This window comes from Micropterus dolomieu, linkage group LG20, assembly GCF_021292245.1.
Source record: "Micropterus dolomieu isolate WLL.071019.BEF.003 ecotype Adirondacks linkage group LG20, ASM2129224v1, whole genome shotgun sequence".
NCBI lineage: Eukaryota > Metazoa > Chordata > Actinopteri > Centrarchiformes > Centrarchidae > Micropterus > Micropterus dolomieu.
Window position 1 is genome coordinate 7,647,210 of NC_060169.1, and position 14,407 is coordinate 7,661,616.

The 14,407-nt window shown below is 37.9% G+C and overlaps 1 protein-coding gene across 2 annotated transcripts; it reads right to left on the reverse strand.

The window, feature by feature from the left end:
- Positions 1-1,277: 1,277 nt before the first annotated feature.
- nr1h3 (nuclear receptor subfamily 1, group H, member 3) lies at positions 1,278-12,903 on the reverse strand. Of its 2 annotated transcripts, XM_046032427.1 has the most exons (11): positions 12,665-12,900; positions 9,859-10,062; positions 8,139-8,221; positions 7,451-7,693; positions 5,860-6,126; positions 5,520-5,725; positions 4,820-4,999; positions 4,310-4,409; positions 3,833-3,946; positions 3,540-3,634; positions 1,278-3,197 (listed from the first exon to the last, which is right to left on the reverse strand). In XM_046032427.1, the coding sequence occupies exons 3-11, from the start codon at positions 8,179-8,181 to the stop codon at positions 3,051-3,053; spliced, it is 1,395 nt and encodes a 464-aa protein (XP_045888383.1). In that variant the 5' UTR covers positions 8,182-8,221; positions 9,859-10,062; positions 12,665-12,900; the 3' UTR covers positions 1,278-3,050. The 2 variants fall into 2 exon arrangements, with proteins under 2 accessions (XP_045888383.1, XP_045888384.1); XM_046032428.1 differs by lacking the exon at positions 9,859-10,062 and having other exon boundaries at positions 12,665-12,903.
- Positions 12,904-14,407: the final 1,504 nt, after the last annotated feature.

Here is a 14,407-nt window from a genome sequence, read left to right on the forward strand (position 1 = left end):
AAAAAATGTTACCATTTTTACAGCATCAATAAAAAATAAATCAAATTTAGAGAGGAAAGGCAAAAGGCTTGATACAATACATCGTCATAATGCCAGGACATCACTGACTTCTATCTTTATTTGTTGCTGAATAAGAAAGTGTGCCTCAGGAATATATATATATATATTTTTTTTTACTTAAGAGCATAATTATGTTGATAGCAAGTCTGGTAGCTTTCAAATTAGTGATGCAGCTCAATCCAGCTACAGAAGGGAATGAAACTTCTTGTTTTTTGTATAACTGGACTTTTGTCAGGTGTTTTTTCCAAGAAACTGTTGAGGGAGAGAAAGAAAAATGCTCTTTGTTTCTGTGATGATTCTGCAGGTTCAAGAACATACCACTGTTAATACAATAAAGAATGGGGAAGAAAAACATCCAGTATTTTGTATTCAGTCAACACACCAATAGTTGGAGCCCACTGCATTTTCCCATTTACAATCTGTTATCCTATGGTATGGAGGTAAATCTTTAAAAAAAAGTCAACCCGTGTTCACTCAGCTGGGTCAAATATGCTGATGCACCAGGCAGAAGCAGTTAATTAAGATCTACAACTTCAATTAGCCATTAGACCAACACAATGAAACATACATTCTGTTTTATATATCATAGATAAATTGAAATGGCAAATACAGCCTAGGCAGTTAACTCTCCACAGTACTAGTATTAGTACTGTAGTGTAATAAGTACTGTAGTATTCCCTTGATCTGGTAAGACTGGGTTTCAAAGACACACGCTCTCATCTGGGGCAATGGACAGGAATATACAACAATCTTTTTCATGTAAGACATTTTAACATGTCACAGTTGGACAGGCACAGGTGTAAATAATAAAATTAATGATTGCTGAATTCCATTTCCAACTGCTTTGGTCCTGCTATTATGCATGCTGGCTCAATGTCTACATGGTTTAGTGGGACACACAGAGTTATTGTTAATGTTATTAGTAACGTGTGCTTTTTCTACTGTGACAAGTCGAAATGTCTGCTGTGAAAAAGGCCTATTTTTAACAAAACATGATTTGACCATCTGAGAGATCAATAACAGGTTATTAATTTAACAACATTATGCAATACAGATCAAAGTACAAGCCAAACATTAAAATTCAAATGATTAAAACACATAAAGATCCATCACCAAATGCTTTTAGACAAGATTATCTCATTTGGATCAAGTCAAAACCAGCCCGGTCTGTTATTAGGAAATCACTCTGTGCTTATGTGAAGAATCAGTGTAACATGTTAGTTGTGAACACAATTTTATTAATTAAAAGCCACAAGAAATTGTAGCTGCAACTTGTAAAACAAAAGCATTACAATAATGTATAATGCCCAATTTTAACTGGAACCTGGTGAAAAGCTGAAATGGTTGAAATCATTTGTGTCCAGACAGAGCAAACTGCATTTTACAATCTATGGTTATGTAAGTGTAATGGTGATAGCTGGAAATGGCTACACACACTGTCACTGCATCTGCATTGTTGTCCAGTTTTCAACCCTTGACACAACACAAGTACGAAGAGAGAATAAACACAGCATGAATATAAACATAAATCTCTGTAGTTATAAAGTTTATAATACCGTAAAATATCAACGTTTCTACTAATTTCCTGTTCTCTGCACCATTAATAAAGATTTTGGTACAGTTTTAGTGAGGCTTTCCAGAATCTGACAGGTTAAAGCGGTTGGTGTCGAATACCCGTTCAAGGAAGATACTCAAGACTATGGTCAACTATACATTTTTTCCCCCCTCAATATCATTCATACAGTAGATTATCAAAAATGTCTGTGAAATTCTCTGTATGTATGTTGCTTGTACATTCTCTCACATCTAAATGCATGTCATATAAAATAATAATGAAAATAAGAATAACTGTACTGCTTTATAATGATATGAATAAAAGTATAACTTACATTTACATAATGACGAACATGGTGTTAATAGAGGCAATCCTTTCTAATTTAATTTATGGATACAACTTTATCAGGATGTTTTTTATTCATTTGAAACAAGGGTCCTACCTATTTCAAGGTACAAGAGCTCTGAGTAAAAAAAGAAAAAAAGATTTAGTTGCATCACCATTTCCTGTAAATGAGGGTGCAGCCTGCCAGTCGCCTGCAGAGGTTTACTTTCTTGTGCGTTAGTATGTGATTGTACAATCTTCTGGATACTTTTCATGTGTGCACATACATTTTTCTTGTGAAAATAAATATACAATTTACATGAAAGTTAATGAACATCTATAAATGACCAAAAGGGTCCCTTATGCACTTCGAGGAAAGCTAAAGTAATCTAAAGTAATCGAATAGAAATTAAAGAAGCCTCTAATTCCCAGAGGTCTACTTCACATTACTTTACCTGAGCGACTATACAAACCGTTTGATTTCTGCACTTACTCCAAAAAGGAACACAAACTATATGTTGCCATTTCACAATGCACAACACCAAGCAGATGGCCTATCATTTTACCTTAACATCAATAAGATAAACAGCAGATATGGCTCTGCTCATGTTTAACTCCGTTTCCATTTCTACCTATTGCACGACTGCAAAAATCACTATTTCAACTGAATGTGTTGATGTTTCAAACAGCCACAGTCAAGACCTGCTCAGAATTTTCTGATTAGAATTGTTAGATGGTGAGTAAAGAACTGCACTAGAGATTGACATAACTTTCAACAAATATTAAATCAGAGATAACCGGCTAAGAGCCTGATGCTGGTATTTAATATCATCATAATAATGTCAGCATCTACACAAAAAAGAAGTACAAAGGGCTCCAAGAAAACTATTTGTCCTTATGAAACCAAAACCTTTTAGCAGTCCGTTTGAGAGCAAAGGGCAAGGATGCTCTCTGCTCACCAGAAAAAACAAAAAAAACAAACAAACAAACAAAAACTTCAATGCTATAACCAATCCTTGACCAGACGGGCAGAAAGTAGTCAGTGTTCCTGCTGGATGCCATGTCTGTCACAGGTTTCATACAGCCCTAGAGTGTGACATCAGGTTTGCAGTCACTCATTGACATCCCAGATTTCAGAGAGCAGCGGGGGAAGCTTCTTGTCCTGGAGGCGAAGGGCAAAAACCTGCTCAGAGTGGACGCTACTTAGTGTACGGAGGCTCACCAGCTTCATCAGCATACGAGGAAACATCAAGTGATCCTGAGGAAACCATTGAAACAAAATTATTAACTATTAGGAGAAGACAGGAGACTTTCAGCCCTACAATCACTTCTGCAACACATCTGTAGGAATGAATTTATCTTGAACTGTAGCACTTTAAAGATTTAGGTGGCTTATATTTAGTAGCTGCATTCGAGTAATACAGTTTCTTATCTAGCACACAGCTGCTCTTGTAACTGTTCAAACCCGCAATTGTCTGAACAAAAAAAAAAAAAAAAGTAAGCCCTGACTCAATGTGCTTGTTGTCATGACAACAACCAGGTTATGCTGACATACTGTTGGCCACAATTGAAGAGGTTATGTGAACCGCTTGGCACTTACATTTGGTCTCTTTATCATGATGTAAGAACGCAGCGCGTCCACATAGGGCTGCTGTAGTCTCTCCACTAGATCATGATCCTGCACATTTGGCCGATCTAAACAGAGTTTGCCGTACAAAACAAACAGACATTATTACAAATTATCTGATTTTTGGGGGTTAAAATGTGTTTCATGCTTTCTGAAAAATGCAACCCCTTTGTCCCTTAAAGAATTGACATGGGCAGCATTAGTACTAAATTCATTTTCACTTTGACCAGGATTCACTGCAGGTTGTGTAGTTTATGAAATCTGACCTGCAGAAAAGATGTTTATGGCGATGAGCAGCGCATATTCGGCCTCATCCAGATGCAGATCATTCATTCCTTTTGAGAACTCAAAGATGGGGTTAATGAACTCAAACTGAAGCCCTGAGGAGGTGAGGGGGACAAAGAATCAAAAAAGTTAAAGAAGGAAATGCAATAATAAAACAGAGGGCTGTAATGGAGGGCAGAGGAATGTAATTATTGGAAACTGTGAAATAAGAGGAACAAATGTTTCTTTTTCTATATAAATCAGATATCAAACATAACATTTTGTTAAAGCTATTCACAGCATTTATGAGTTTCATGTTGCTTTTCATATCTGATGGTGTCTGTCTAGTTGTAATAGTTGTTTTTTTTGTTTTTTTAAACAAAATGATGGAAAACAGGAAATCAGCTTAAGTGATACCTTGTGTTCAAATAAAAAAATTCTTTCATAAAGGATTGATAGGCAGAAATGAGTAAATGCACCTGCTTTGGCAAAATCCTCCTTATTATAGCTGAAATCCTTCAGAAATGTAATGCTATCGATAGCGGGGTTGTACCGCCGAGATGTTTCGAGAAGCATAATCTGAGGGAGACAAACACATCTTGGTGAAAGGAATATTAATATACAGCCAAATTAAGACAAACTGATTTGCAGAGATATTCAGAGAAGCTGTCAAAATTATGCATGAAGCAACTAAGTTTTCACAACAGCATTGCTAAGGAGTGGCATGTCTATTTGAGCAAGCAATCAATTTTTGACTGCATTACTAATTTATTTAACATATACTATAATTACAAACAAATATTCATAATCTTACTATCATATATTGAAATAACTCCACTGTTCTTCCTTCTAAAACGTTGCAGCATTTAGTTCACTTGTAACATACTCAAGAAGTGACTTAAAATAACTAATGTGCAGCTACAATGCCTTGCATTAAAAATTAAACCTAAAATTAAATAAACAATGTCTCAGGATAAGTAATGACAAACCTCAATGGTAGATGTTTTCAGTAGAGCAATCTGATCCTCCCTTGTGAGCTCCAGGAAACCAGGAAGCTGCTTAGCAAAATCCACAATCTCCTGGACTGACATGATTGCTAGCTCAGTGAAGTGTGCGAAACGCTGCTGACGCACTTCTCGGTTCTGCAAGTCCTGGCTCTGTGGCCACGGCTGTTGGATGCATACACAACAATATTAACACACACACGCAAATGTATGAATTGATTAGCATGCAGAGTTAACATTCCCGATGTGTTTTAAAAATAGCCAAGCAGCAGGCACAGCAAAATCTAGGTTAAACCTGGACAATTAAATGTTGCCACCGTAAACCACCCAAAAGTAATTCCAAAAGGAATTCATGTTTATTTCTTTGGTCATATCCAGGGATGCAACCTCAGGCCAAATTAAATGGGGATAAAATGATCATGTGACTCTTCTAGACATTCCAAATGTCAAATTCTGATAGTTAAACGAGTGATTTCAACTCTAAGTGTAAGCTATGGCATAGCTTTTACGCAGAAATATAAATCAGGCTTCAAGTTTGCATCCCACATATCTTTAAGTAGGCCTACTGAATTTAGCAATACGTGGGTGTAATAAAAATCACCGGTTACTGTACGGTTAATATTACACGAGAGACGATGCACTGGTCAAAAACAACCCAAATCTATCCTGTAAGACGTTCACTTACTGTCACTTTTGGTCGTTCAAGGAAAGACCTCTTGTTGCATTGCTTCTGCATGGCCACCAGCTTCTCAATCATCTCCTGCTGCTGTGGATCCAGTGGGGCTGCTTCCTGTGGAGGGGTGGGTGTGACCACTGTGGACGTGCGGGCTGTTTCCTCCTCGTGCTGCTTCTTCATCTTCTTTAGCCTGATTTGTTCCTCAGAGAGCACACCTACAGGTCAGAAGAGGGATGCACATCTTGACTAAAGCTTAATCCCTGAATTAATAGGATGTTGCAATCCCACATGCCACAAAGCAGAGGAATTTAAATTTTCTCCATCTCTGATTCATTTGGCATACACTCACACTGCTCCAGCATGCCTGCCTCCCGACACTTGCGCAGGCGGCACTGCTGGCACTTGCGGCGCATGTACATGTCCATTTCACAGCGGCCGTTGTTTTTGCAGGAGTACTGGGCACTTTTAATGACGCTGCGTCGAAAGAAGCCCTTACAGCCCTCACAGCTCAACACATTGTAATGGAAACCAGAGGCCTTGTCACCACACACACTGCACACCTCATTGCCAAGCATCTTTGGAGCAGGCCCCTTCTTTCTCTTCACTGGCTGACCATCTACAAACACATAAAAAAAGGAGATGAGAAACCATATGGAAGTACAACAATTGCATTCGTGGAAATTCTCTGAGGCAGCAACTTGTATACAGAGGGTTATTTGATGTGTGCTGGAGGCTGTCGGCCCGTCTAACCTCGTTGGAATGAATAAAAATGTTGAGTCCATCTGGACATCCTATCTAAGCAGAGACAGCTCTTTATGCAAAGCACCCAAGTACATAACTGCGTGATAATCAATGCAAATTCACTGAGTCAAGCAAATCCTGTCATGTGTCTTAATAGATAGGATGAATAGGCCTCTATTCGATTGTACTAGTGTACAATTAAGATAGAGATTTAAAATAAACTTTTAAACTAAAATAAGTATGCAAACAATTATAGCATAAAAAGGGTCAAACTATAGGCAAAACATGTCTGACATTAAGACAAGATAAGCAGGAGAAGACTGATTAGTCTATTCTAAGGAAGTTGTCAAACCAGTCCAAGTATGCACACAGACATACTTAAAGATACAAAGACACACACACACACAAAAGTCATAAGTGTCTGTGTAGAGTCGGGCGATATGGACCAAAGTCATGTCCCGGTACTGCTAGGAAGAACTCCTTTACCTGGTTTGTGCTTGTAAAATATCCACCATGTCACGACTTGTAACGTAATAACTCTCTCTGAAAAATGCTATAATGTGTCGCCAAATCTACCTGGACGGCCCCCCAAAGTAAAGTGTATGTGTGGGAAACACTGACTGAACCATAGTTCTTCTTTTTACAAGCCAGGTCTTCAGCAGTCTCGACCAGCACTGAATCTCCCTCCATGTTGTTAAGAGACTTTTGTGAGTACACGGCTGCGTGCACATGCAGAGGGAGGGGCGGGGCTGCACAGTGAGGGAGAGAGAGGAGCAAATGCTGGCAGGAGTTTACGTATTAATTAACTCAACATAAAACTATATCGGTATAAACGGTATTGTCTAATTTTACACCTCTTTTGAAATTATATTGGTATACCTCATTATACCATTATACCGCCCAGCCCTAGCTCTGTGTACATTTTCAGGACGTTGATAAACTCAGCGATGTCCTGTTTTCCCTCAATGACTAATAGTACTGACTAAAGCAGATTTACTGACAATGCACATTATTTTTCCAGATATACAACTAGACACTCCCTCTGAAATAGGATGTGTGATATTTAGTTTGGTTTAGTTTATTAATCCTGTATTTAATTCAGTTTCTTTCTTTGTTTTTTTCCTTCAATACAAATATTCAAATGTAATGTCCGTTCTGGAGAAACACATTAATGTTCCAACAAGGTACTTTTCTCTCACCTATGCTGGCAGATGTGTCACCTGCAGCTGGATCCAATTTAATATCATTTGGCTCTATTGGCAGAGATGTGCTCATCTCGGTCAGTGAAGGGCCATTATGAGGGGGGACGGGGAAGTCATCGGGGTGGGAGAGGTCCGCCAGAGACAGCAGGCCGTCATGCTTCATTGTGGTGCTCCCACTGCTCTCCTCAACCATGCAGTCCAGTTGCAGCTCAGAGGCCCCATCAAACACCTTATTCTCATCTTGCAGAGAAGACACAAACACATTCACCAATGTACATTGTAGTGTCCAAAAAAAAACATGGATGTTGATAAGCCAAAAGCTGGTACACAACAGAAACACACACGATATAATAATACTCATATTATGAGAATAAATACTATTTTTTTTAGCTTATAATTTGAATTTCTGCTCTTTTGTTAGAGACTATAGTATCAAAGTAGTTATGCGCCACATATGGATGTACAGTATTTCAGAAAACTGATTCAGCAGAAACGCATGCATGAATTAGATTTTATTTTTTAAAAAAAAATCTATTTGTTCCTTTTATGTGGACAAGATAATAAAATAACAAGAAAGTTATACAACCTTTGTGGCAGAGTACAATAAAAACAATGTACTGAGAGGACTGAACCCTGTCCTGTTTGATCTCACAAAGTGGACTAATACAGAAGTGGTTCCTCTTACCATGACCAACATCTGGGATATCAGTCACAGACAGCGTGGACATCTTCTGCACAGCAGCTTGTCATTACGAAATCAACATGTACCTGTGCAATAAAAATAGTCATACTAAATTATAATGTCAATTACATATATAACCAAATCAAATCCCTCAAGCATAAAGAAAATACCCTGAAATAAATAATTGTGTGTGTTCCCTCCCTCCAGGGAAATCCAGCTACATAAAAACTCAGTGGGATTGGACAGGGACTCAGAAAATAGACTGCTTGGTCCCAGCTCGATCATAAACTTTGATGGGTTTTTTTTGTTGTTTTTTTAAAAAGCCGAATGTCCTGGTCTTCTCGGACAGTCGGCCTGTTTGCATTACATGTAGTCAGTCATCAAGCAGACCAACATTTTCCAATGAAGAGATGGATGGAGATATGTTGGCAGCCTCATGTGACTTATTTCTAAGTGTGAGACTCATGTCAAGCTGCATTATATAGTTACAAAACCCTTAACTTAAACTTCTGTTCACCCAATAATAGACACATACATACATACATACATACATTGAGAGCAATAAAGAGGATAGGGATTTAAACCTGCTGACGCTATGGGTAGAATGTGTTGCCTTATGTAGGCTGTGTACACATTCAAAATAAGGATGTGGTTAAATAACATAAATAGCAGGGAATTTATTATGATCTTGCAATGCAGTTCTTAGACAGATCTAAAACATGTCTTGGAATCAACTCAGATCCTGCCAATGAGAATGTGTGTACGAGAAAGCCAACTTGCTGCAAAAGCAGAAATGAAAGTTTGTCATGCGCTACATATTGATGCACTTCAGGAAACTGATTCAGCATAGACACATACATGATTTTAGGCTATTCTTAATAGGCCCGCATGAAGAAAAAGTCAGTTTTAAAATACAGGCTTTCTGTTATTTGTTGTGACAAATAAAAATGTCATAATACCTTATATGTTTATTATGTTATATCATACAGTACAGTAATTAAACACCCATTTTATGACAAATTCATGACTATTATATAAATTGCCAGTTTATAAAGTCCAACTAACTAAAACTAATCCGGCCTAATACAACAGTCCTGTACATAAAAACCTAACTTTTATACTTAAGGTATTTGGGATATTTAGTCCTTTCCTCTTTGATGTGAACCAGGTGGATAAAATAGCCAGATGTAGGGGATGTATATTGCTGTAAAATACAGTGAATTAAACTCTTGACAAATTAAGGTGCATAGACCACAATCACCACATAGATTTCCATCTATTATAATTTACCTTCCTAAATATATTGCAAATGCACAATCTAAATTTCTTTCGTTAATGTTAGACGACACCTGCAAGCCACTATAGCCAGTCATTTTCCTGATAAGCTTCTCAATACCCAGTAAAGCGGTTATTGTTGCAGCAGTCCAAGATAAAAGCTTTCGCACAGGAGATAGTACTGTTTTTTAATAATAGCAGTTATGACTGTGTTCACTTAATGTTGGTTAATATTATTATATTACTCTAAAATGAGGCAAAGTAGTACTAACAATATATTTGCCTTCAAAATATCCATGTCAGCATTTGGCAGCGTCTCAAATTTGCAGGGAAGACTTCAAGACTAACCTATATATTTCGATTAAAACAACTTTTCAGTTTCCACTGACAATTAAAAAGCATTTTTACTATAGATAACATCAACTCACTAGTGTTGGACTGGCCTTACCTCTGAAGTTGATGTCTTATTTATCGTCTATCCATCTTGCCTATGCGAGTCCACAATCTCACATTTAGCAATATCCCAGAACTGACGGAGGACTTGCTTGCCTGATGAGCCTTGGGGATGGCAAAAGCCTTGGGACTTATTCGCCGGAAGTTAAATGACTCAATATCTTGAAGAGTGTGAGTAGGAAAGAAGATGACTCCCCTTCTACAATGCCCAATGGGAGACAGGAGGGAAAACAGAGCGAGAGCGAGAGAGAGAGGGAGGAGGAAGGGTGAAAGAGGGAACACATGAGGTTACTATTGGTCATTTGCGTGGCTTTTATATCCTCAGAGAATTATGGTACTCCAGACTTTTCCTCTTTGATTATTGAGTATTTAAACAGTCCATTTTACTCAAACAGCCTCATACCAAAGTTATACCTAAGGATCACCCCATCTTTTCTCCAGTTCTTTCAAAATATCACTAGTATTGTGGTCCCCTGCTTAACATCCCAATCTCTAAAAGGATGTAACCACTCACAAAAATGTCACACTGTATGAAAACATTACATGTAGCTTAAATGTGTCAATCATTTAAGTGAAACAGAGGCTAATCTGGGACTATCGAGATTCAGAACAAATATTCACATATTGAGAAACCACAAATCAAAATGTCAAATGTCAGCATAGTGGATCATAAGTCTAAGCTTGTTTGACTTCTGTCATACCAAGCTCTAATGTCAGTTACAGACAATAGGTCTGGTAATCAAAGGTATCGAGTTTTATTGGGCGAATTCACATTCGTTGGTTGTAAAACCTTTCTATTCTGCCTGTGACCTCATGTCATCTCCACCCCAATCTCTACTCAAGTCCAATGTCCCCTGCATCTTATCAGCCAGTCACCTTTGCCCATGTGCATGTTTTCATAGACTGCTGGAAATGAAATGAACGTACCAACAAAAATCAATAAAGCAAAAGCTAAATCTAAACTCTGATTATATTTAAAACAGCATGTTATGCTCATAATGTTAGAAAAAATGTTGTGAACACTTAAGGGACCTGGTTTCGCCATTTTAACCTTCTATAATTGATTATACCAAACCAACTTATCTTACACATGTCAAGTAGATCAAATTAACCTTAGTTTGCTCCATGGCAAACAATTTTATATTTCAATTAGGGTTGTAATGCCAAGACAATATCTTGCTGGTACACCACATTAGACTGCTTATTAAACAAGCAAGTGGAAATATAACTGACTTCAGATTTTGCTACTCCTGCTGAAGCAAGCACTCAATTAATCACTTAGTCAACCATTTAGGTAATCAATCCCTCATTGTCATTTTCAATGCGGAAAGGCTAAACTGGTTCCAGCTCCTCACATGAGATTATTTGCTTGTTTTCTTAGTCTTCTATGATTGTTAGTTGATTACTTTTTGGTTGTGGACTACTGGTTGGACAAATAACAAATAACAAATTAATATGCAAATTTATAGAAACTGGGTCATTATAATGGACATTTTTCACTGTTTTCTGACATACTAGACCCAAATCAAACTGATCTATAAAGTAGTACATTAAGTGGCAGATTGACTGAAATTAAGTCCTATTAGAAACACTGCTGAGGACATTAACTAAGCCTGAAAAAATTGCAGAGATCATGTTGGTGGGTTGCAGAGGCATTGTGAGAAAGCTGTGTACATAAATGCCTCCTAGTCAGTAAACTAAACATCGGCATACAAATAAAGTCAGCATGACTGAGTGGGAAATGTCCCTTTCTCAAAGTACCAACGGATGTAACGCCCTTCGGTGAAGCAAAAATGGACTATCATACTCAGCAACAACTTGGTGTGAAAGCCAAGAGTCAGTGGTTTCAAGAGTCACAAACTGAATCCAAGTTCCCACCAACACACTGATGGAAGAAGAAGTACATTCAGGGCTTCAAGCCCTTGCAGACCCTCCTAAAATGTTTTCACTTCTTCTGACTAAAGGACCTCTGCTCTGGGTAACATTGGGTGGAGCTGTGCTGGGAGCTATGTACGGTCACCGACCTAATAAAAATCAACTATAAAGATGTAAGTAAGTCACCCCGCACTGAAAACAGGTGCAATATATATCAAGTCTGTACACGCCCACACGGAGTACTTATCAGAAAAAAGAAATGAAACCACCTGTGAGGTGGACCACGGAGATTTAGGGGCTTCAATTACAACCTGGTTTAGACGCACGTACACATTACAACCAGGCATATTTAGCAACGAAAAACTTGTAAGACTAAACTGTCACAGCCTGGCAGCCTTTGTGAAGCTAAATTAGCTTCGGTGGTTAGTTTGTTAGCTTAGTTGTCAACTGGCAATGCGTGTTAGTACCGTTGTTTCGCAATCGTGTTATGCAAACACCTAAAAGAGAAAGTCGCGACTAAAAACACATTTACGAAGTTTCTTGGTGACACCAAAGTGTGCCGTGGTTTTGACCACAGACTTCATGCTAACATTAGCCAAGTTAGTTAGCTAGTTAACAACCTTAACTGTCCGTAGCTGGTAACGTAGACACGTAACGTTAGTTAGCTAGCTACAAGTTCGGCTTGCAAACATTAACGTTAGCTACATCAACGATATGAGTGTACCAAGTTAATTCGCAAGCCTTCAACCATAGGATGTTCAGCGTTACGTGAGATTAGCTTCACAGTCAATCCACGCAAGGCCAATATCGTTAGCCTAACACCCCCGCACTCGAAAGAAACTCCCTTTTAACAGGTTCAACTTAGCTAACGTTAACTGCACATTGGGGAAGTGGTGTCCGAAAAAAGGCAAAACTGGTTGACTTACCAAAGACTTTAGCGTTTGCAAATACTTGTTAGTACATCTAGGCTACTCCGGGGGTCCGTGGCTGTTGACAGCGGCTTTGACAACCGAAGCTAGCATGTTAGCTAGCGTAGTTATATCATGTGATTCAGCAGCGGCCCCGGGTAGCTCAGCTGCGGCTGGCGCAGCAGGAGACACATTTCATCAGAGAAAGAGGTGTTTACAACCCTGTGCTCGGTCTCACAGGCCACCACCCATGGTAATGTTCAGGTACAGGGAACTTACAAGTAAAGCAAAAAAATAATATTGACATATAGCGTTACCAATAACTGCCCCCCGCGCCTCTTATAAATTATAAATTGTTAGCTGTCCTAGTTCCCATTAGGTAAGGTGCACACAGCTGACTAACATGATAGCTTAATATTTCCAGAGACCCTGAACCAATCATTGTCTTAAAAGGTTTTCCCATAGGGCTTCCCGTGTAAAGGAATATTCACCATGAGCTAAAAATGAACTAAAATAAGACATGTAAGTTATTGAAACTAGATTTTGACAGTGAACCCTCTGAAAAAGATATACAATATAGTAATATCTGCAAGATATGTGCTTTAATTGATATTATACTTTTTATTTTTTTTATTTAATTTTCAATTAATCGAATAACCTGAAATCAGCTAACACAATGAACTCAGTGATTGCATTGTATTTTTGTATGTATCAAACTGTCATCAATTTCACATTGATAGACATAATGTATTGTGCTATTGTATGTAGTTTATTTGTTGTTCACTGGATGTTTTGTGTCTTTTTGCAATTTAGCTGCTAGCTAACTGTGGTACAATTACTTTAATTGTGCGCTGTCCCTACAAAACAAACAAACAAAAAACTGTAACCATGTTTCAGACAAGTCTAACTCAGGACAATAAGACCCAGAGTAACGACCCCTATGCTGAGAGCATCCAAAAGAATAAATAGGATAAAGTGCGTTTGCTGATATTATCCTGTAGAACAACATGTCTGAATAGTATTATTAATTATTTTTAGCTGTTCTCTTCTTTTTTCCAAAACTAAGTGCAGAAAACTCAATTTGAAATCTGCTAGGCAACCCATGGAGTGGGAGGCTGGGTTGGCCTAAAAAACAAACAAAAAACATTTAAACTGCTTATTTCATCTATGAGAAACGTGTAGTACACATTCATATACTAACAAATAATTGGGCACATATACTAAACATTTTAGCGTCATTCATGCCAGCAACCACTGACAACTTCTATTACAGAAGATGTATTCCGGATAACTTACTTTTAAATTATAAATAATGTGTCCTACAGTATTATATCATATACAGGTGAAACTCAAAAAATTTGCATATTGTGCAAAAGTTAGTTTATTTCAGTACAACTTAAAAGGTGAAACTAATATTATATAGACTCATTACATGCAAAGTGAGATATTTCAAGCCTTTATTTGATATAATTTCGATGATTATTGCTTACAGCTTATGAAAACCCCAAATTCAAAATCTCAGAAAATTAGAATATTACATGAAAAAAAAAGAAAAGCATTTTAAATAGAGAAATGTCAGCCCTCTGAAAAGTATAATCATGCATATGTACTTAGTACTTGGTTTGTGCCCCTTTTGCATGAATTACTGCCTCAATGCTGCGTTGCATGGATGCTATCAGCCTGTGGCACTGCTGAGGTGTTATGGAAGACCAGGATGCTTCAGTAGCGGCCTTCAGCTCTTCTGCATTGTTCGGTCTCATG

What these genes read in the sequence shown, in the direction of transcription:
- nr1h3 (XM_046032428.1), bottom strand. Translation starts at nt 8,181, where the DNA reads ATGTCCACGCTGTCTGTGACTGATATCCCAGATGTTGGTCATG. An exon ending in GGCAGGCATGCTGGAGCAGT is followed by an intron (nt 5,726 to 5,859) that starts GTGAGTGTATGC and finishes TCTGACCTGTAG; the next exon opens with GTGTGCTCTCTGAGGAACAA. An exon ending in TGAAAACATCTACCATTGAG is followed by an intron (nt 4,410 to 4,819) that starts GTTTGTCATTAC and finishes TGTCTCCCTCAG; the next exon opens with ATTATGCTTCTCGAAACATC.